The following is a 24,646-nucleotide window of genomic DNA, read 5'->3' as shown; positions in this document are numbered from 1 at the left end:
TGTTCTAGATGACCTCAACTCTGATAAATGAAAAGGGGATAGGAAAGAAAGGCCTCTCAGTCAGAACAGTATGTGTTCTAGATTTAGGGTGTGGGGGGGTGGGTTTCCTCATTAACAATAAGACCACACATCCTGAAAAATCGCAGGAAATACAGAATGTTCAGCATTAAGAAAGGAAGTCCAGGTTTCTTTCCCAATTTTGATGAGATGGAATCTAGCTTACTGTCTTGGACAAACTGTAAGAAGTCCCTCCAGCAAAAGCTTGAGCTTCACCAAGACATTTTCCTGGTATCTCTTGGGATAGAAAATTGCTGTGTAACATTCTAAACAATATTATTTGTTGTTATATACACATTTTTTAGTCTCCTCTTTCTGGTTTTCAATGAAGTTATGCAAATGAACAACAGTGAAAGGATACTTGTATCCTCTTTTGCCATTAGTAGTGCTGTCAATGCAACTTTCAGATGTGGAAACCTCCTCCAAATTTAATACTGACAATGCAAACCTACATAAGCTACACAACTTAAAATATCTACCTGCACTTTAGGTTTATAAAGATTATTCTTTGAGGCAAACAGACTCAGGTCTCATGGTTGGGAGGTGCTACTGATGCTTTAAATTTTAGCTTTCATATTTTTCAGATTCTGTACTGCCTTAGTGTGTGACTAAAGTGTTAGTAAGTTCTCCTCACAGTTTAGACAAAACAATCCTTTTCCAGCCTGAGAACCAAGGACACCATTGCAGCTTCGGGCCCAAAAAAGTATAAACAACAGCAAATTGAGGAAAGCAATATGGGAGGACAGAACTTCATAACCTGAAGCTGTAATTGGACAATTAACCCCAGTGTGTAAATGGACCAAAACTTATAAAAGTGTGAAAACTCATGACCAGTCGTCCATCTTGCGTCGAGCCACGGCTGGGGTCTTGTACTGCCCAAGGTGTATCCTTTTAAGGCCTTTTAATACTTACTTTATTCCTTTAACACTGTCTAGGCTCTGTTCCAGGTAGCCTCTCTAGGCATCACTACAAACATTGGAGCAAAAAACAGGCCTGTGTTTGACAGAGCAATGATTTCTGCTGCAGAGTTAAAATTATTGTATGTAAATGAAAACCAAAAGATTCTGCAAGAAACCAGCTAAACACCTACAACATTTTCAAGGTTCAGCCTAGTCTAAGGTATACATGCAGCAGAAAAGCTGTCCTGGTCTCAATTTCCTTCAAAAGAATTTGGAGGCATGGAAATTGAAAGCTTCCAAAATGTGACTTTCCCAATCACTTCTAAGAAGTGGAAACAAAAGACAGATTAATAGGAAAGTAAAATCTTACCGTGTCTGAACTTCCTTCCAGCAATGTGTTAATTGCTCTGTTCATGTCCCCATTACAATCATGTAGTGCCACTATGCACTCATCCTGGTTTTTCCCCGTCACTTCCATAAGCTGGCAGTAAGAATCAGACATGTTAAAATATTCAAATTATCTTTGTAAGAAAATAAGAGTTAGTATCACCACAGATTCAAAAACGCGCATAAGCTACTGTGTCAGAGCAAACTAAAATCGTGAATAAAGGTAAACATAAATTAAATTATAATCAAGAAAGCACTCTCTCACTTTTTTTTTCCCTTTAACTTTATGCTTGGAGATTTCCTATGCAGAACTTAATTCCTGTCCTTCCCACCAGCACAGCTACAGGCATTGTTGATGAGGGTACTATGGCTTCAGGAAGTACAAAACTTCACTTCTGGCACATCACCAAAACAAGTTTATAACAACAAAAAGCACTTAATGCTTCAGAGGATGTTTTACATAGGAAAAGCCAATAAAGCTGCATACACAGCTCTAGGACGTCAAATTATTTTTTAAAATAATACCTCAATTTACCTTTAAGCTATGATTCTATGATTTTTACTTTTCCTGAAAAACAACCAATATATTGGCAAACTTAGTTTACACAGGTGACATTTTTCCCATGTGTGTGTACACATGAACAACCTGAACGCACTCTTTATTCTGACAATTATTCAATTGTGACCATACTAAAGAGATATAGTCTGGAAGAGATCAGCACAGATGAGTTTTGGCTTAAAGGCAAAAGGAAAATACACCAGGTATAACCATACAGTCATAGCTATATTACCACACAATTTCTTGAAAACAGACTTTACAGGACAATAAGAGCACCTTTTTCTAGTTAAACTTTTATCCTTGTGAAAAAGGTTTCATCTAAATCAGAAACATGCTCTACCTCCAAAACACAAGTCAGCATTGTTACAGAGCATAAAAACTCTGTATCATATGAAACATACTTGTTTCACTTTATCTTCAAAATCTGTGTCATTCTTATCGTAGATCATCTGAGCAAGGCGAATTTGTTCTGCTGTTGCCTGAAAAACAAACATCCAATAAAGTACACAACATTTAACTATATTTTTTTTAAGTATCTCCTAGTTATCACAATCATAGAATACACAGAGTTGGAAGAGACCCACAAGGATCATCAAAGTCAAACTCCTGGCCCTGCACAGGACACCCCAACAATCCCACCCTGTGCCTGAGAGCATTGTCCAAACCCTCCTGGAGCTCTGGCAGCCTTGGGCTGTGACCATTCCCTGGGAAATCAGTTCAGTGCCCAACCACCCTCTGGGGGAAGAATCTTTTCCTGACATCCAGCCTAGCCCTCCCCTGACACAACATCAGGCCATTCCCTCAGGTCCTGTCACTGGTCACTAGTGTCACTTTTTTTTTTCTCTCAAGATTCTCAAAAAGAATATACACAAGCACAGCAGTGCTACAGGGAAGGGATTAACATTTCTATGCCCATTTTATAGTTAAAAAGTTAGCTAGAACAGAAGCAATTTCAACATATTCTGATGTGTTTGAACCATCGTTAAAGTTCGCCACATAGACAATACAAGCATATAATAGAATTTACCACAGAAGCTTACACTTTGATATTTCTTTTATTTAGTATCTACCACTCCAGAGATAGTTTTATCATAACATACTGACAATGGTATTTCTAAATTTACTACACCTCTGATGATCCCTGTTCACATCACCTTCCACACCTCTCCCAATAACCACCTGACTAGTTTTATGAGCACAAGACTGAGTCATGCCTCAAGATTATGCTCATAAACAGCTGAACTTCCTTTTTTTTTTTTTAATAACTGAATACTAGTCTCTGAAAACTGCTAAAAAATCTTGCTCTTGACAAAATATTTGGTGCTTTTGTAACATTTCTGGACAACAAATCCATGCTGGCAACTTCGCCAAAAGCTGAAAGACTAAAATGGATGGTTGCAGTAAAGAGCCATAAACCCAAACAGGCTATAGCTACCTTAAAAAGAAAACTACTCAAAAACATTAACGGCACATCATATAGGCCACTCTTCATAGTGCAGCATCTGCAGCCTACTTAACTGCATTCCCATGAAAATACCAAAGATAACTGTATGCTACATGAACTTGGACCTCATTTGATTTCTGCCCAAACAGAAGAGGCTACTATCTCATGCTAGAGAAGGCTGATACTGAAGAGAGCCAGGACACAAAATGCAAGTTGATGTATTGCAGAAGACTTCATTATTGAGAAGGGGACCACATCATCCCCCGAAATTCTTGACAGAAAGGATTCATCCTAGGCAGTCTCACTTCACAGGATACCCACATGAAATTCTGTACCTCACAAGTTCAAACTTAGTCTCAAACTGCTTCATTTTTGGAGTTTACCACAAATGCAAGCTTTCGAGAAGATCACCAAATGTAAATCCTGAGTCTAAAAAATTATTCCGCCATAAAACATCAGCTGCTTATTGGCTGAGAAGTTACTGCAGCTGTCCCAGTTCCTTGAGGGAAATAATATTTGCTTTGCTCAGAGTCAATGTTCCAAGACAATCAGCATTTGTAACTGTCCTAGGTGACCTAGATGACCCAAAAAACCTCATGTATTTCATATGTTCTGCATGTCAACCTGCCAAAGATTATTAGTCTCTAAGACCTGACAACCCACAAAGAGGAACTTGTGTGTTTTACCCCAGTTCAGGGAAAGGAGGGGGGCTGGGTCCTTTTAAAAACAGGGAATGCACCCCAATGAGCCCTCTTGTTCTCTCTGGGCTCCCAAAGGGGTTGCCTTGGGCAGGTCTCCTAGTCACAACCCACAAAGCTGCATTTCACAATCTGAACCTACTTCACAGCAGATTTTGAAACACCTTTGCCGCCACTGCCTGCTGTTTCACGAGGAGGTGTCGGGATCCTTTCTTCATGAGTTTTTAAGCTGATACTCCAGTTCCAGCCACCTGCCATTCGCCAAGGAGGAGTCAGACCCATTGTCCACAACTTTTCCAGCTGTTGCTCCAGTTCCAGCCATGCCAAGGAGGGAAGTTTTTTCCAGCGTCTCAGCAGCATTGAAGCCTTTTGGACAAAAATAGGATTTTTTCCCAGGTTTTGCTTTGTCCCTGTCCCCTCTTGGTTGTTGTTTGAGGGAGAAGGGAGTCGTGGAACAGCAGATTCAGTTGCTGTGTTGATTTTCCTTTGTTTTCTCTCTCTGCCAGTGGTCCAGAGAAGGGGGCTTCTCCACTATCTTGTATTTGTCCTCCAGGCTACGTGGGCTGCTACGGCTGCCATCATCTTGGGAGGAGGGGGCTTCTCCACCATCTTGTTTTCTTTGTTCCCATGGGGACGAGGTGACTCAGCACCTTTGTATCTAGTGGTTATTGCTGTTTTTTCTTTTTAGTAAACTGTTATTTTGTCACTTATATCTTCTCATGTTCATTTCTCCTTATTGGTGAAAGGGGAGTGATTAAAACTATGAGAAGGTAAGTCATTGTGGAGTCTCCACCCCATATAATTGCCTTAAACTAAGAAAGTAACAGAGTTAAATACTCTGCACTACTTCACATTTTCAAAGTGTCATGCTGACAGCTTCATATGCCAATCAGTAACACAAGAGGAGAGCCTGCTCTGGAATTCCCTGTGCTATCCCTGGTGCCGCCCTCCACAAAAGCTTCCTGCATCAGTGTGGTGTTCTGTGTAAAGAGTTTGCTCTTGGTATCTATTGAGAGCTCAGCAGAGAGCAAAAATAAAAGGTCTGCTGGTTTCAGAAATTAAGTCCTGATGACCCATCTTCTTGCTCTGACTTCAGCCTCCTCATGCCCACAAGCAACTTTTTAGCTAGTGAAGAGATTTCCTTTAAAGATATCCAGAATACAAACATTCAATGTAATTTCTATAGAGACACAATGGGATATTTGACCAGAAACGGGAAACCACTGAGATTCATTTCTTCTGTAAACAAACTTTTTTCAAGTCCATGTTAGAAGACAAAATTATACAAACTTTATAACACTATCAAATGAGTAACAATATCTTTAGTTTTCCTGTGTAAGGAGAAAGCTTAGAAACACAAGCAGGTGCAATATCACTAACATTTATGCCAGTGGATTGCATACAGATAGAATTGAAGATTCAGAAGAAAACAAAATCAACAAAACCCCACAAGATGTGTTTACAACACAAACACCAAATTAGTGTCACAAAAAAGTTTTGCTTTTTTTCCCCAGTGAGCGTTTCTTCTTCATTTTTAAGGCATCATTGTCACAAATGTCATTGTAATATCCTATAAAACAGTATAATTAAGTTTTAATTGCAACTAAGAAAATGGTAGCATCTTAAGACAGCTAGAACTTCACTCAGCCTTACAAGATACATTATCTTTGCAGCATAACAGAGTGAAGGAAATTTTTAACAACTTTGAACTGCGAGAAAACAGAAGTATGCAAAACACAAAGTGATAGTAATAGGCCTGGATCTTAAAATAAAATAGTATATTTATTATCCAGAAACAATGAAAAAGAACTGTGATGTAATTTCTTAAATAACTTAAATTATGTTCAATGTGACTATGACAATGAAATCTCCATTTGAGAAAGTAACATAATTCTACATTCAAAAAATGAATCAGTGGTAATTGAATAGTATCATCCCACATGTTGCTGTTGATCTGTAAAGCCTAAGGAGGGAGGTTCATGTGATCTAAACAATAAAAATATACTGTGCACTAAAACATATCTGCTGTATATTACATAATCATCTTTTCCACTGAAATGACCAAACCAATATCTATTATGCAAGAGGTAGAATAAGCGGGAAAAAATGCAGAAAAAGGTCTAAGACTTAATGCTTAAAATGAATGAATCACATCAGTTGCAAATATACCCTAGTGATAGTACAACCTCCCACTTGAGAGCATGTCCCATCAGAGTAGCTGCTTGAGGCCAGATAGAGATCCCACAACCTCTCTAATCCATGACAGTGTTTGTGGTAAACAATTTTTTTCCATTTAACAGCTGGAATTTCCAGTGTTCCAACTTGTGCCATTGTCTCTGAGGCTGGCTTCACCTTTTTTATACCCTTTCATGAGGTATCTGAATAGAAGACAGCCTGGCCTTGCCTTCTTAGGAATGAATAAATCCAGTTCTCTCAGTCACCACTCATTCATCCTGTGCTCCAGTCTCTCAACCATCTTCACAGCTCCTTACTGGGCTTGCTCCCATTTGCCAATGTCTGCCTTGCGTTAGGAAACCCAAAACTGGGCAGAGTACTCCACTGTCTGGTAAACATCAAAAAAGGGGATACCCATCACTTCTGTCAACCTGCTTGTTATAATCCTGCACACTTACTTGTTATAAAGCAAAACCAAATTCAATTTAATTTGTTGAAACTCACTTTCTAAACCCACACATTAGCATGAATCACCACTATGCAAAGCACTGTAACACAAGGAAATAAGAGCTTGAGGTCACATAATTAATATTGTACAGAGCAAAAGAGCCCCTCCATGTTAAAGATCAGTCTAGAAAATAAGACAATTTCCCAAGGGATCACCTCTAGATTGAGAACTGAGGAAATTATTGAATTGAATCAAATTTTGAAAAGTACCTAACAAAAGAATAATGAGTTGCCAGGAACAGAGACATTTTGCACTTTAACCCAGGGAAGCACACAACTTAACTATTCTGCTGCTGAGAACCAAGACAATGGGGTAAAAGCTTAATTTCCATCTTGCAGATACTCAAAATAACTTTAGTCTGCTAGTGGACAACCATCTTCATTTCACTTTGTGAAGGCACTGCACAAGAAGTTTAGGATTTTGTGACTTCTAAATATGCTGAATCATGCTGTAGAACACAACATGAATCTAACAAAGCTTTTCCCACCCACCCAAATTCCTCTACCGACCAGAAATTTTCTAGCATCATGAGGCTGGCATATGAAAGAGCTGAGCCCTGAAGACACTAAGGTAACAGGACAGAAATCCTGACAGAGATAGGCATAGATTCCTCACTCATGGGAAATGATGCTGAAGAACACAAAGCTCCTTAAGAGACAAGAATACAGGGACAACTTAATGCTGTGCTGGATAACTAAGCAATTAAAGCAAGATATCAAACAAACATACTTTTCCAAATAAGACCATAGCCCCCCCCCATCTCTTCCCAGTTTTTACTGACTTAGGGAAGAAAGAAATCATTGCATGCTCACTTTCAACTCAAAGATTATATAGTAGCACGTACCTGTACTACTTGTTTCTGTGGTTGTGTTGGCTGAGAGGTTGAAATTTGCATTTTGTCCCTAGTACCCCGGGTACGTTCACTGACCACCGAAGTCATCATATATAGTATATACAAAACAATGTATGTACAAAATAGAAAATCTGAAAGGAAAAAAAGAGTTAAGGCAGGGTATTGATGCCATACCCCGATAATATACAAATGTAGTATATTGAACTCTTCCTGCCTTTACCACAAACTCTATACAGAGACTCCCGAGAAAGCAGCTTCAATACACTATTTTTGGATTTATTGCAATCTTTACAGTAAAGGGGTAAATGAAGTGGATAAAAGGCATTTTTGTTAGCTGACTTCAATCTGTCTAGATCTCTACTTCCAGACAACATCTGGATCTCACAGCTTTTCTCAGTTATTTAACATATAGACTTTTCTATCTGCTACTCTGCTGAAATTCCAGCTCCAGCTGGGTCACTCCTTAGATTTCTTTAATATCTGCTGTCTTGTTTTGATGCCTAGAATTTAACCACTCATACCCACTCAGAATGCTAACAGAAGTCACATTCACAACTCAGGCCATTCCTTTCTTCCCTATCATTAAACTGCTTTCCTGCACACATACATGAAGTCATAGACAATGCCCACTCTATTTCCCACTCCCTCATTCTCTCTTATAGAAAAATCATGATCCTTACCTTTAAATACAGCCTTTGTAAACAATATTTTTATGTTCTCCCTAACATTTAAAGAAATTATTTACAAAACTACCTATTACCCTGCTTTAAACATACATTGGTTGTATGGCAACAAAAGAAAACAAAAGAAAACTCAAACCACACACACCTACCAGTGCTATCCCATTTGCGGTAGTCAGCTTTCATTCTAATGCATTCTCTATCATTACAATTACTTTGAAACAAGGCATTTATTATTCCCCCTGTGTTTTTACAGCATCTGACACAAGGTTAATTGACAAGTATGGCTTATAGTTACTATGATAACTGGAAACAGATCTTGTGACTGGTCAGGTCAGAGTTGACTGCCTGGTTTCTGTCCCATGACACTGGGAAGTAAAACCTGCAAATTTAGGGAACTAAGGACAACCTACAAGTGGTGTACCTGGGCAGGAGGAGATGTGCAAACAAGCAGCAAAGTGCTTTTACTGCAGCCCAGAAGTATGAACGTGCCTCAGCATGCAACTTGTCAGGGCAGCAGCTTTGGTGCAAGCTGCTCACTGGCATTCACAAGGAATGGGTACTCAACAAATAAAGTATCAACACATCACAACTTGAGCATACCACAATAAGCAATGAAAAAAATAAAACCAAGCATCCTTAATAGAGAACATGACAGAGAGCACTAGTCTCTCTGAAAGACAGGCTAATAACTTCACCTATGATAGTCTGGAGTTAGCCCACTGTGATTTAATATATGTTAACTCCAGTGGGTCTCAATTTGTTGTTTAATCCATATTTGTTTTTCAGGATGAAAGGGTACTTTAAGGAAAAAGACATGCACACAAATATTTGAAACACTTCTGGGGGGATGAAGCAGCACAGGAAGATCCGCTTGCTGTGAAAACAGCCCAAACAACCTGAATATAACAAGATCTTTAGAGAATGCCCTCATCTTGCTGACTGCAACTCATGAGCATCACAATTTGGCAACAGGTCTGAAGCAGAAAACCAGTGATGGTAAGAGCATCTTCCTGGCAGCAGTATGAACTTGCACTTGCTTCAGACAACTGTGGAAACACACCCCCAGTTTGATGGTCTCCATCAAGCCAACATGGGCATGTTATAATCCATTTCAGACGTAATAGTTATCTTAAAGCACAATTGGCAGTATACACAACAACCAGCCCAGGCCCAGCACAAGAAGCAGCTGAAGGGTGAAACGCGGATGAAAAATCAAAACCCCACAATTCCAATAAAGATTTGTAGGGAACGGTTTATTCAAAACGCTGTGGACGCATGTGGGGACTCATTGCCCTTCAATGGACATGCCCACCCCTGAGAACTCCCGATCCTTTTTTATTACCCTGACTAATTTCTATATGCATAGAATTTCACAATAGGTTCATGCATATTCATTCTGCTGATTTCGAGTTACACTTACAGCTAGTTACACTTGTACTCAGTTTTTGTCAGAAAGTACAGAAAGAACTCCTGGGTCACTCTGCCCTGTCTGTTTCAAGGTCCAAGGAGTCTTTCTTATCTCTTCCTTAGCTGGGACAATTTTCCTAGTGCTGTAGTTACTAGACCAAACAACATATTTCACTTATGTTAGCAAGCTCAAAGTGGTACATTTCACCTAAATCCAAATGGATTTCTACCCTGTTAAATTTTCACTCTGTCTCAAGGGCCCTGCTCCACCACCAACAGTGCACTGACCAGGGCAACATTGCACCTCCCTGGCATGGACATACCTTCACCACACCGGGCAGAGGTTTCACACCTCACACCTACTTTTAAGTACCAAAGCAACAGGAAGGAGGAGGGCAGTTAGCAACTGCCTTCGAATTACCATAGTAACTATAATTTTGAGCATTAAGTGGGATATTACTAATAAGATGGGGATGTAGCAGGATGCTCTGTCTGGAATGGGGGTAAAACAACTTGAACAATACCCTATTTGCAAAGCTATCACTGGTGAATGAAGAAAGGGGGGGGGGGGGGTGTCATGCAGCTTTTGGTGTTGAAGAAATGCTGAAACCAGCCTGACTCATCAGCCACAAAGGTAAGCATTCTGATAGTGAGGTAAAAATATGGCAAACCTGGAAACCTGGTAAAGTACCTGAGATAAAGGAACCAACAAGTGATAGTACTGATAACTTAGCTAAAGTTGCTGAGCTGACACAGCTGGCCCAGAAACACGACTGACAGTCAAACACTAGTATAAAAGCCCAGTCCAGCTTTTTAATGGCAGGGTCTTCTAACACATCCTTTCTTGGAGTACATGTGGAGATTCCTTCCTTGAGTGGGGATGCCCCCCAAGATTATTCCTTGAGACTGCGCAACAGATTGGCCCACAGTCATTGGTATGGGTAATATCAATCTCTACTTAATAATTATTTTTTCTAGCTTTAATATAATTGCTTTAAAGATAGTGCACTATACTAGTTAGAGTATGGTGGCGCATCCCCTCTCCACCCTCAGGCCACACTATGATCTGAGAAATGCTCATTAGGCCTCGGCCTTGGCAGCAGCACCTGGGCTGAGCTCCTCTTGAGCTTATCAGAAACACGGTCTGCTCCCAGAAACTGGTGCTGTTTAAAGAGATCCTGCTTTTTAACAGCCTTGGAAACTTATTTTTCCTGCCTGAATAACCATCCAAGTGGACTAACATTTGTTATTGAACTTTCAAAGAAAGTTACCGCCCCAAATTGTGGCCAGGATGGAAAATTGCTATGACAAAAGCCCACTCTTGAAGCCCAGAAACAGCAGTCCAAAGTGAGACCCTTTGAGCTCTCCTGGACCACAGCAGGCTGTGACCAGCAACCTCCCTCTGAGTGGGGCCTCTCAGAGCCAGCAAACTCTCAAGCTTGCTATACTTGGAGGATCACTGAATGCCAATGACAGATCCCAGGCTAATACCCCCACTCCTCAAGACTCAACCCTTCACCCACTGAGAAGATGCAAAGGCATCCAATGTGAGTACATCACTGATTTCAAAGGGAATTTTTCACAGGTGGATACCTTGTACATATTCTTTAGGTCCGTGCGTGTGAGTGTGAATATGCTATAGTAAACGGACTAGGAATGTTCTCAAGTACTTTAGATTTGTGGGTAAATTGGCTAGTGAGTTACTATTCTGCTATAGAAAATTCTACATTAATCCTTAGTTAAATTGTTTAAATTAAGCTATCAATTAAGTGCGGTTAAAACCTTTGGGCCTAAACTGCTCATCAAGTCTGGGGCACAGTTTAGCAAGGGGGTCTACTTTCAAGTTAGTGACTCAACAGGAGAGTCTTACTCCTTTTTATCCTTACCCCTTGGGTAGCACAGGTTCCAAGCCAGAGGGAGTGGTCAGGGTGAGCATTTTGCATGTAAATCACTCTCTCTCTTTTGTACACTTTTGTTATTAATATTGCTGCTGTTACTCTTCATTTTATCTCTCATTGCTGTTTCCAGTAAATTTTTCTTATCTCAACCCTTCATCTTTACCTTTCCTGCCTCCAGTTCTCCTCTACTTTAACCCACAGGGGGGAGAGGGGAAAGGGAGGGGGGAACAAGCAGCAGCATAGTTTTAGTGGGAGCACTAAATTGAAGAATACCATTCCTAAACCACAGTACTCTAATCACAAAGTTACTCAGGATTTCTCACAATGACAGGGCTGGGAAAAGGCTGCAGGATACTGCTTCATGATGGCATGACTCCTGTACGTGTACAATGAGTGTAGATTTTACTGCTATGCAGTAGCATGATATAAGCATGAGAAAAAAGTGGAGGAAAACAAACATGTCTGTAGCTGTTGTCTAAAGCATTTCACCACCTTTATTACTGCTTGAAAGGGAAAAAGTTTCCAAGAGTCAGATGTTCCTCAGGACTGGTGCTGATTACTCAGTGTCTGTATAAATGTCCCAAGCCAACAACACCAAACCTGAGCTTAGGGATCCTGGGAGGATTTCTGTCTCATCTTAGTTTTCTGTGGTAAATAGGAAGAATAGTGATGGCCAGGAGTAGACCTGCATCACTGGCAGAAAATCACAGGAGAGAGAAAATATATTATCAGTACACTTTCATGTTTTACCAATAAAAGAAGATTGCTGGGAGTGGCGAGAGTACCAATACAAACATATAAACTAACATATACACTTCCACTTATGTTAGCAAAGCATACTGAATAAACAAGTGAACACTCTTAAAACCCACTGAGTTGTTAGTCAAAATTATTATTCTGTCAATTCAATCTATAATGACCTAAGAACACCCCCAATCTACAGAAATCAATACTTTTTCATTACCAGCAAAAAAAAAGTTCATTTCAAGGATTACTATTCCTAAACAAATGTTATACAGTGTGGGAACTCAAAATGTCCCTCAGACATTTTTGGAGGTTCCAGGTCCAGGTCAGAAGCATTTGAGACCCTGGCAGGCAGCTGGAAACAGCTGTGATTTTGGATTTGAACCAAAATCCAAGATTTACCAACCTTGCAGGAAGAACAAGAAGTCACAAAAGTTTAGATATCATAGTAGAAGTAGTCACAAAGTAAAGGGAAGAATTTTTGAGTGCTGTACAGGGGGGTTTTAAGTCCTGTACAGGGGGGTTTTGGTTTTGTACATGGGGGTCAGAAGTTTTAAGATGGAAGGATTTGGGCCTGTCCTGTCATCCCTCTTTCTTCTTCCTTACCTCCATGTTCTTGGTGATGTTGGCACTCACAGATTGGTTTAGGGTAGGGAAGCACCATTTAATATAGGTAATAGGCATTGGGGAAAAACTGTAAGCATTTAACACGTAATGTACCATATAAAATATAGCAGCAGTCCTGGGCGGGGAGAGAGAAGAAGAAGACGGGAGTCAGAAAGGATGACTGAGGGTGTGTGTGTGCCTTTGCCTGAGCTGCTGAGCAAACCGCAGCAGCCCAAGAAGACAATCTTTTAGATAACTTGCAATAAACAACCATGAGACTGAACAAGAGACTGCTGAGCCTTTCTTTGGAAGCACGGGTTGGAGGAGAGATTTTTCTACCACACGGAGCCACCCCTGACCTAGAGGTGGGCTCCGGCAATACAGAGTGTGAAAAATGTTTTTGTGATTTGTGTCAATTAGCAATGGAATCAGCAAATGCTTGTATCTGCTGTGTCGAAAGTGGATGTGTTCCCTGTGATAACTACAAAGAACGGTTTTGAAACTTTCTGAACGAATAGCCAAATAAAGCATTGAAATAGAAGAAGTATAGTAAAGAGGTGAGGTAGCCAAACGACTGATGCTTAGAATAAAATAGAGGAAGTTGTGGTAAAGCTAAGGGATATTGCAACTAAATGCTTATGTATAATAAAAAGCTTGATGCACTTGACAAAATCATGTAGCAGACACTGGTGTAGGGCCTCCCTCCAGATGACAGGAAGCCAACAGCCACCTGGAAAGATTATGAAATTGCTGATCCCAGTTTATTGATATTTGCTGATTTGGACTAACCAAGCACATTGGAAAATGCTTTGTAGGCTTAAAACATTATATATACTTTGCTGAACTTGTAAGTGGTGTGTGCCATTAGTGGAGTGGTGACTTCCCAGCCACCCAGCACTGCTTGCTTGCTTTCTTTAAAATAAAAGATAGAAATAAAATTTGGTTTGGCTATCGAAATTTTATATCAATTGGAAAACAGAAATATACAAATAGGTCTTGCAAATAAAGAAAAGACAGCATTGTTTTGTAAGAGAAAGAAATGTTCACCATCAAAAGACTGGAGTTAGGCAAAGGCTGGTTACACATCCAGAGCCCCTCTCAAAAGCATGATGTGGAAGGGGGACTGAACAGGACATGTTTTGCACTGGTAGAGCAAGTTTCAATCATGGAAGTCGAGCAATATGATTAGCACTATTTTTAAAAAAAAATTTCTAATCTCACAATATCTATCTTTGCTATTATCCCAGTGTCTCTGACTAACAGATGCTTTACATTTTAGTATACACTGCTGATGATTATCCTTGTTTTAATCAAAATCTGCCAGATACACCCAATAAACATCCAACAGACTTGCCCTCAACTTCTTCATAAACATTCAAACTTCAGATGCAACAAGTACCCTTAATCATACAGAAATTTCTGAAGGAGGAATCCAAACTTCCCTAAAATCAATTTTTACTGGTATTAAAAAAAAAAAAAAACAAACAACAAAGGACAACTGCACCAAAATTGGAGAAGCCTAAATAACTTCAACCTAGGGCTTTATCTTTCACACAACTAAGGCAACCTTCAGACTACTAAAAACCTGGTTAGCAAAACCCACCTAGCTCTGCTGATGTCAGAAAACAACATTCCTCATTTGCCCTGATTCTGGAAAATCAATAGAGAGTGAATGTCATAGAAGATTCAGAGGACTCAGCCTTATGTTTAAAACATCAATATCTACAAAGTCACTATTGTCATCTTTTGATGCCTTTCTGCAAGAACACCACCATTTTAGACAGCAACCAGCTGACCTTCCACATGCAAAAAATAATAAAATCCTGATCCCTGTCCTAATTATAAGCCTCATGTTTGCAAGGACCTGCAAGATGCACTAGTTACCAGCACTTACCATTGACTATAAAATAACTTTAAGTAACACAGTTAGAAAATAACATGCAGTTAGTCTATATGCCTAAGCATCACTGTCAGGATCATCAGAACTAGAGGATCTTACTAGACCATAACACAGACCATACCACAGCTATTGCCATGAAATAGAGAGAGGAGAAAAAAAACCAAAAAACTGAACTGGTCCACATAGAAATATAATATATAGAAAATAGGAATTCTCTTTGAGAGGCAATCATCATGGGGAGCATGTGAGGAAGGGGCAACAGCAAGTTCATTTTTAAAGTATGTTTCTTTGCTGAATAATAATTGAAGAAAACATCTTGGCTGTCTGATAGTCTAAGACCTGAAGGAAAAATTAAATACATGTTCCCGTCATCTTTGATAGAAGGACCTAATTTATTGTTCTCTGTCATAGAAAAGGCTTTTCTTATGCAAACCCTCTCTGAAAGGAGGTTGTAGCCAGGTGAGGGTCAGTCTCTTCTCCCAGGTGACCAGCAACACAACAAGAAGACAGTCTTAAGGTACACCAGGGGAAGTTTAAGCTGGACAGTAGGAAGAAGTTCTTCACAGAAAGAGTGATTGGGCATTGGAATGGGCTGCCCAGGGAGGTAGTGGAGTTACCATTGCTGGAGGTGTTTAAGAGAAGACTGGATGTGGCACTTAGTGCCATGGTCTAGTTGACAAGGTGGTGTTAGGTCATAGGTTGGACTCTATGATCTCAAAGGTCTTTTTCATCCTAGTTGATTCTGTGAAAAACTACCAAAGTAGAAGAGAGAATGCATTCCCATCACTCAGTACACCATATGCTTTCCTGAACTGACTCAGTATCTCGGGTCAGGAAACAGAGAAACCACAGTGGCTCAGAGGTGAGCCCTGGTACTTGCACAGCCATGCACACATTCTACTTCCTCTTGCTACAGAAGGAAAGGAACACCTCCATTTCCAAGTCCTCTGCTCTCTTATTTTCTAGCCTAAGGAAATAAAAGAAAATACTAGCCAAGTCAATACACAGTATAATTGCTGTTTATTCCATCATTGCTACATTCACTGGTGAAGAACCATCACTATTGCAAACTTCTCCATACCTGTTTCTCAACAAAGAAAACCAGAAATGGTAAAGCCCTTGGTATTTTCCCTCCTAGGGTTTCCTTAGTAGCATTCAGTGAAAGGGCACTACAGTGTCTACGACTTCCAACAAAGAAGCAGCTAGCATAACTACAGCCTGGTCATCCACTGCAACAAATATTCAGACTGAATTATACACTGCATTAACTAGAAGGCTTATAAAAAACATTAACTAGTTCTTCACAAAAGGAAAGGTTTTTCTAGCTGAGGAAAAAAAAACCAACCAGGTTTTTCAGGGATGAAAATAATTACCCTCTGCAACCAGAAAACATCCTTCCTGAAGTCACACACAAGTGAAGGATGGCTGAGCAGAGTTTGGGAGAAAATATCGTGACAAGAGTTTTAGTTCATGTCTGGGACCTGGTTGTATATTCATTCAAAACTCAATCCATAGCACAGGTAGAACCCAAACAGTTTATTCTGTTAAAATCAAGTTTCAGCTCATATCTAATACAGCACAACTGCAAGCTGTCACCACAGAAACGGTACCAAGAACTGAAAGCTGTAAGAGATCATTTTTATTTATCTGCCAACTCTGGACTGCTCCTTCTGTTGTCACAACCATCGTTAGCATTTTGTCTAGCTTTAAACAAGGTGGATTTTATTAATTTTTTTTTATACTAAAGTTCATCTTGACCCACTTCAGTCAGAAAACTTGATTTTACTCCCAGGTTATCCTACTTTATTTCGAGCATTATTTTTTTCATGATCACAACTTCTCAACTTGGTGTCATGTGTAAATTCACTTATTCTTGTTATGCTGCCCTAGAATTTTCCATGAGGTCAGGTCTATCCAATTTACACCAAAATGATATCAAACTATCCAAAAGAGATGAAGGATTAACAATCTTTACAATTTCAAACATACTACACGCTAAAAAGGAGCAGATAAATCAAGTGCCCTCCATGCAGTCTTATCAAAATAAGTCCTCCAAGCTGTTCTTGTGTGTTTAGCATAAAAAAGATTAAGAAACTAACTAGGAAGTGGGAGATAAATTTCATTTTGCTTTTTTAAATGTACCAAAGAGACAAGTTACATATGATGTCAAATTGCCAAAATTCTTATTGCACTTAATTATTTATTCTTTCCAATAGAAGTGGCGGTAAACCACCCTTAAACTTCTCCTAGACCCACAGTCACTGCTCCAGCTCCCCATCTTTACCTTTTTCTGCATGTCTGGGCTTATATGTTGTTTGGCTGCCATGTGTTTTCTGTCTCTGAAAGGAGGTTCTCACTCTCCTCTACCATTTCTTTCCAAACCAGATTAGCTTATAATAAAACTTAAGAATGTGCAAAGAATCTTTTTTAAGTTTGAAAAATCCGAATTAGCAAATAATTTTTCATAATTTTTCTTAAAAACTTCCTTCCTATTGACAGAACATTAAGAAACTTTTTTCCTTTTAAGTATATTTTTGTATTCTACAGGATCATTCATTATCATGCTGTACTAACAGCCCTTGACCCCACAGATGTATGCTGACTTTATATGCTGTGCAGCGCAACATTAAAATGCCTAAGTAGAAAGCATGTTTTCTAAAACATGCCAAGAAGATGAGTCACCTATTTCACCATCAATCTATAAGACCGAGCACTCTGCTGCAGTATCGAGTTATTAATTTTGAAAGAAAAAGGACTTGTACTCCTCACATCTCAGCTTATTTTTATTAATTGCAGCACCTCACCCTTAGAATTCTGAGACTGCATCTAGACTATATGCTTTGCTAACTATGATGTTCAATTCTAGCAACAGTATTAAAATATTACAAGTATCAGCTTTAGCGATCATATTGCACCTCAGCCTAAATTATCCTACATGCTGTGTGTACATTAAACCATCATTTACAATCCACACAATTCCAAGATAGAACATACACATGACTTGGGCAATTTTATCACTATCAGACAATTAAATGTTTGACCTGTTTCTTTCCTTACAGAACCACCAAATTATAGCCTTCATTTCAGCTAGAGCAAAGACAGCCAATTACTCATTATTTGCAATAACAGAAGTTATTTGGATTTGAAATATGCATCTTATTGCATTTTCACAGCATTTTAAACACACATCCCAAACTCGCCCACCTCTCCACCTATCGAGTCAAGAATTACTGTTACCACCACCCCCTACACTAAATTCAATCATTAATCCACCTCCTTCTCAAAGACATGTAAGAGCATATGGCCTTGAGCTTGTCTGAAAGACTACAGACTTGACTATATCAAGTAGCTTAACCTAGAGAAAAAGAAAGCTTTGAGGAGGGTGTCTCAAACACTTTGAGGAGTGTTCCCTGAAGGGAAGGTGCAAAAACAGAGCCAGGCTCTTTTCAGCAGTACCCACTGACAGGACCAGAGGCAATGGGCATGAGTGCTTTATGATAAAAAAACACAATTCAGTTAACATTTGAAACCAAATAGAGGAAACAAAAGGGTTTTCAGAAGCCATATGTTTCATTCTATATTATTATATCCATCATCCTCAAAACACTTAACAAAATAAATACAGTTGAAAATAACAAATTATTTCCTTTGCTCAAATACAGTTACAAATAATAATTAATTTTCTTTGCTCAAAAGCAATCTCAATATGGTCTCTAAAACATCATCCTACTTCTGGGAACATTATTTTAGTCATAGGAAATACAACTGAAATGTTCTAGATGAAGCCTATACCACACAGAATAAAATTGCAGAAAAACTTCCTCTCTCTACAGCTAACCATTGTGGGACTCAGATTCAGTCAAAGGAAAGAAACTGAGAGTTTCTAGCCAGGCAAAAAGCCTGGGAAAGAGCTGGGAAAGAATGTAAATAATTCTTTATCTCTCTTGTTCTCACATTGTTTATAGTTAAGTTCTATCACTGTGCATCAAGCACTCTGAACCAATGCTATGGGTTGTTTTCACTTCAGGACCAATGTATTTGGCCTTTGCGAAGCTCTGTATAAAAGAGCGGTGTATTTTGAATAAATCGGAGTTTTACTTTCAGCAGCCTTCTGAGTGAGTCTTCTCATTCCCGTCCTGCCTCGACTGCGACAAACCATTAAAAACGTTTAGGAATATGATCATGGCTACTGAATTTAAATTTTACACCTTCAACCATAGAGCTGCCTAACAGATTAAGATGGACTCCCCCCCATTAAACCAAGTTTTTAAAAGTACAACCTAATAATTTAAATCTAGAGGTTAAGAAAGTGTTTGTGTTTTCTCCATTTAACTTTGGATTCAAATAGTGAATGATCCTGTAACACAAATTCCACTCAATCTGCATATTTTGCAGATCTGTAATAACCAGTGGTTCCTGTACAATAAAGCAAAAAAAAAAAAACAAACCACCCCAACCATAAAGTTTACAATATAAATATTACTTTGAGCAAACCTTAAGTCTTGAGAAAGATCAAAGATCTCTCAATATGGAAAACATTTCATCGTTTTTAATGCAAAATGCTACACACATGCAGATTAAGAACTCCTCCAAGCTCATCTATTGGAGGACTGATTTAAGAAGCTAGGGAGGGAGGGGAAAAAAGCTTGGCAATTTTACCTTCAAAAGAAGCCACAGTGTCTTGCAGCTTTCACAAAGACAGCTGAACAAAAAAAACCAAAAATTCAAGAGAACTGAGAGTAGAAACAACTCCAAGGGAGCTGAGCAAAGTTGTTCACATAAGCTATCTTACAAGCTTTAGTCTAGAGAGAACATAAATAAAACAGTATGCTCAGCAAAATAATTATGCTATAGTAAAAGCAAGCTGAGCAAGCCATGAGATCATAGGCATCAGACTGTATCACCTCTAATCTGTCTTTAGTCACTATTTACTCTTTGCAGCATTGCAAAGTAGTGGGAAGAAAAGGGCTGAGGGTACCACACCTGAAACAGCCTGTAGGAGCCCCAGGCAGATGGGTAGTTCCAACAAACTCCCAATTTGGATGGCCAAAATTAAGGAGTATGGACTTTCACATCAGAGCAAAGCAGAAAAACTCTCTGTATTATTTGTAAATTATGAACCTGAGGCAATTATAAAGGAGCTACTTCACCTTTCATCCTGGCGCTCACTTTAATGAGCATAACCTGATTAGGAAAGTTATATGAAAAACAGTACAAGTCAAAACTAGGTCTCTGAGAAGCAAAGAAGACATCATGGGCTACAAACAAGGAGATTTTATCAGAAAAAAAAACCAAACAACTATGAATTCAACAAAATGCTCTGGCAGAATAACAACACATATTTCCTCTAGCACCTTCCATTCAATAATTTTGAAGTCTACAAATACAACACTAAATTTCTTTAATCTGTCAGCTTACAAAGGGGCTAAGTCAATTGGCTTCTCTTCTACCATGGTCATATGAGGCTTTTGCAAACCCAGGCACAGAAAACAGGTCTTCAGAGTCCTGCTCATGTGCTTTAACCAAATAAGTGTCAAAGATAAATTTAAAAAAATATTAAAATATATTCGCTTGTATTCCTAGTCTTTCATGAAGTATCTCTTCAAGTACTGGTACTAAACATCACTGAAATTGCAAGTAAATATTACTATCATTAGCAATACTATCAATGGCAATTATTAACAGAGTATTAACAGTCCATGATACATAAATTTCTCAAGCACTATTAATCAGCATACTATTCTGCTACAATCAGTATCACTAGGAGGACACCAACAAATGTAAAACATACCAAGAAATAGCATTCTATGAGGAAAGCATCACAGAAATCCATGAAAGAAAAAAGAAATGTAAAACACCAAAAATCTACTCCTAAGTTCTATAAAGGTATCTTAAAAATTGGAAAACCTAAAAAAAACTAAAACAAAAAAATAACACACCACAAAAAAAAGCAACCAAAAACCACACACACACTCCTGATAACAGACAAGATTTTCAAGATTTTTGGGTTGGGTTTTCCCTTAGCTTCCTTAGATTTTAGTGGTGAGTATGTAACTCCAAAGTCCTCCTGAATTGTCCTCCTTTTGCAATTCATGGCACCGGGAGCTTTTTTGAGGACTGGCCAAAACAATGCAAGTGAATCAGTCTAAATTTCTGAATTTACATGTCTTTGATTTTATTACTATAAACACTTTTTTAAAAAAATCAACATACTGATAAAACTGCAACTAGAACAGAGCTTGCCCCGTTCCCACTCCTCCCTACCTCCTTTAAATTGCTGAGGTCATAAACACAGCTGCCTCATTTTCCACAAAATTGATTTACACTAGTTAATCCAGTTTCTCAGTGTAACCTTCCAGGAGTCCCAAACATCATTAATGCTACAAAATTATTTAGCCTTGTTTGCTTTCAAGTTACCTAGTGTAAGGTTAAAAATATATTCTCCAAAAAAGTTAGATCAGACCACCACAGAAAGATCAGGCCCAGGTATCAATATTAAGGGAATTACTAAAAGGTCCTAGTTAATATTAAAAAAGCAAAGCCTCGTAAGGTTGAATTGCTACCATTTGTTGTAAAGAGCTCGGTTTCAATGACAAGTGCTACTTCCCCTCCCCTCACATCCAGCTCCAATTTCTCTTCTTGCAAACAGCTGCTCTCACACCAGAATAGCCTCTCCATTTCACCAGGCACCACCACTACCCCAGAGGCTCTCACACCTTGATCTGCTGCTGTATTCTAAGCATTCAGTATTCACTCAAATTGAGATTACTAAGGACCAATTACTTCTTGGTAGCTAGAGACAAAGCAGGCTGACCCTTATGAGCTTCCCCTTACATAGCTCCACACCAAACCAGAAGTTTCTGTTCCACTACACTGCATGTTCCTTTTGAAGGTAACCAAGCTACATGTCCATGCACCAAGCTCAAAGGTGTACCAGGTCCCTTTCTACATCCAGTTTCTTGCAGAAGGGTTTCTACCAGCTCACTTTTCTGCTACAATTTTCTTCAGCAACAATAGCAGACACAAAATAGTGTGGTTTTTTTGTTTTTTTTTTTTTTTTTTTTTAGTTTTTTAATGAAAAAAAGCCAGTCCAATAATAAAGCCCTGCACTAACTTGCAATTCTCAACAAGCACACATAGTCAGGGGTGAGGAAAGACTAAGTAGAAATGGTTAACAGAAATCTCGAGTAACCTAGTGTTGCTGCCAATGTTACCGTCAGTGAATTCTGTAGCTGTGACCACGACACAGCTACCCTACCGCACTAGTGAGGGAGCACTGAGGAAGGAGATAAAGAAAACATGAAAGTACCACCCTACACAAGGCACAAATCAATAGTTATTCACCTACTTGTTCCCTTCCCATGATGCCAGCCCTCCTTTGGCCCAACTCGAGATTAGAAAGAGACCCAAAGACGCTTCCCTCCACCAGATGCATTTATCCGAAAGGTCCACTGCACCCCCCGCCCTTTCTTCACACCCATAAGCCCAAAGAACCAGGAGAAGCACAAATCCTTCAGGAGAGAACCCCCCCCCCCCCAGCTGTAACGAGATGAGAAATGAGAAGGGGGTGCAAGACCTCCTCTCTAGAATAGAAAATTAATCCACCTCTCCTGACACCCACCAGGTGGGCTTATCCTCCCCACAGGAACCCGGACTGGGGCAGGAGCTACCCGCACCCGCGGCCTACTCAGCGGCTCCTAACCGCGCCCATGAGAAAATGGGGGGAAGGGGGAAAGGTGCAGGAGGAAGCTTCCCTTGGGTCGCCGCCAGCATAAGTAGGGCAGAGCCACCTCCCCTCACGCCACCACCCTCATTCCTCCCGCAGCTGGGAAGGGGCAGAAGGCCCGGTGGGGAAGGGCGGTCCTAGCAGACACCCGACGCAGGACAAAAGCGCACACCAGAAAGAGGAACCAGCCCTAGGCGGCAGGCCCGTCCCAGGGCCTCAGACCGCTGAGGGTCCAACAGCCGCCCCCACACTGTTAAGATGGGAAAGGGGTACCAGGCCTCCCTTGGGCGCGCAAGTCCACCACAGCCACCGCGTGCACGGGGCAAGCAGCGAAGAAGGGGGACAGATGCGCGCGTATTCCCGTCCATCCATTCCATCCATTCCCTCCTCCCCCCCCCCCCCCCCTTCCGCAGGAGGCAGCCCCGGCCCCCCTACGCGATACCTGCCCAATGTGCTCACAAAGCAGCAGTGGCGCTCACCACCGTCACGTGACCACCTGCCTGGCTCTCCCTCCTCCCCCACCGCCCAATATCACATAACACACTCCCCTTCTACGCACTTAACTCATCACCAGCCCTTCCGCCCACTCTGGCACGCATATGACCAGGGCTTTGCTCCTCCCCCCAAACACCCGCGCAGCGAAGGGGTTGGCTAAACCCCTTCAAAGCTGCGCTGAGGGGAGGTGGTGTAGGGTGCGTCTCCGTGAAGGGTCTTCGCTGCACTGGCTCGTTGCGTTGACGGCTGCTCCGCGGACGGCTCTGAGGGAAGGCCGTAACCGTTCCTAGGGTCGCTCCGTGGAGCGTTGATGCGTTGACAGAGCCCGACCGGGAAGGGCATCTGCGGGGACGGGCAGCCCCACCTTAGCTCTCTGTCAGGCCGCGGGGAGACAGAGACTTAGCACCCTAGAAAGCAGCCTGGGCCATGGTGGGATGGGTTTAGGAACAGGGTGAACGTTCAGAATCATGGTTTGGTACCTCTCACTGATCAAAGGAGCAGTTTGAACTAGGAGCTCTGAGTTTTGCTTTACTTCTTTTAAAAAGAAGCCTTTATTTTCTGCCCTCCAGGATTTTGGCAGGAATCGCTTATGTCACAGATTAAAGCTCATTCATATTGCCAGATTATGTTTATGAGGAAAATTAATCCACAATGTCAGAGATTTATGTCCAAAAAAGGAGACAGAGTAGTTCTGTAACTTTATTCTAATAAAGGAAGAGGCCATTGGGCATTTCTCATGGGGTCTCTCAAATTGCTGGAGGACACAGCCTCCTTTTTAACCTAATTTCCCTCTCTCTTTCCCCATTGACTGAGGTACTTGAGAGGTACAGACTTCCCAAATCGCCTAATACCTAAGACCCTCTTCTAATGTGCTTCCTCCCCTTCTTTTTCTTTGTATCTGTTATTTTCCCCAAAGTCCAAGAATTTAGTATGGCCTTGAGTGAGCAACAGTCTGTGTCAATTAGTGAAATTGCTATGGAATTGATGGTCCCCCCCCCATTGCTTCTTTCACCTATCAGTACCTGGCTTTATCTACCAGCAGGCCCACAGTTTGTAGACACATCCCTCTCATTCCTTTCAATCCCCCCTCTTCTTATTTTATAAATAATTGTCTTAATTTTCTTCTTTCTGGATTTTTTTTTTTTGGTGATTATTTGCAGTGACCTCATTTTCTGTCCTTCTGTAGCCATTTCTAGATCAGTAGGCATGGCTACTACTTGCTTGATCACATGCTGAATGAGCTGCACTAGACAAGGTATCATGCATGGTAAAAAGACAAGAGTTGCTATAGCACATAAGAGGAAAACCAGTATTGGTTTAACCCATAGTCCATGAAAACATGCCCATCTTTTCTCATGTGTTCTATGTTTGGACTGGAACTGATGCCTTGAAAAGGCTGACCTGGAACAGGGACTAGACAGAGCTAAGAGAATAAAGTAGGTATTTATTAAAAGGCCTTAAAAGGATACACCTTGGGCAGAACAAGAGCCTTGCCAGGGCTACACCCAAGATGGACCCAAAAATGGTCACAAAATGGATGACTGGGTATAGTAAAAGCAGCCCCCAATGCCTGGGAAGAATGAGCTCTGACTCCAATGATTTCAGAA

At 40.4% G+C, this 24,646-nt stretch overlaps 1 protein-coding gene across 16 annotated transcripts in view; it reads right to left on the bottom strand.

The window, feature by feature from the left end:
• The window catches only part of LOC116806978 (ubiquitin-associated protein 2), a 171,364-nt gene extending 148,169 nt beyond the window's left edge, over positions 1–23,195 (bottom strand). For 8 of the 16 annotated variants that reach the window (XM_072923059.1, XM_072923062.1, XM_072923060.1 and 5 more), the window contains exons 1-4: positions 23,104–23,195; positions 7,572–7,711; positions 2,304–2,381; positions 1,327–1,437 (exon numbers count right to left, since the gene is read on the bottom strand). In XM_072923059.1, the coding sequence (XP_072779160.1) occupies positions 1,327–1,437; positions 2,304–2,381; positions 7,572–7,711; positions 23,104–23,143 (369 nt within the window). In that variant the 5' untranslated portion in view covers positions 23,144–23,195. Of the gene's footprint in view, positions 1–1,326; positions 1,438–2,303; positions 2,382–4,186; positions 6,608–7,571; positions 7,712–22,817; positions 22,948–22,986 lie in introns of those variants that run through there. The other 8 variants (XM_072923067.1, XM_032744781.3, XM_072923066.1 and 5 more) reach the window with 8 other exon arrangements.
• Positions 23,196–24,646: the final 1,451 nt, after the last annotated feature.

The sequence above is a fragment of the Taeniopygia guttata genome, chromosome W (assembly GCF_048771995.1).
Source record: "Taeniopygia guttata chromosome W, bTaeGut7.mat, whole genome shotgun sequence".
Lineage (NCBI taxonomy): Eukaryota > Metazoa > Chordata > Aves > Passeriformes > Estrildidae > Taeniopygia > Taeniopygia guttata.
This window is presented reverse-complemented; position numbering and strand designations above follow the sequence as displayed.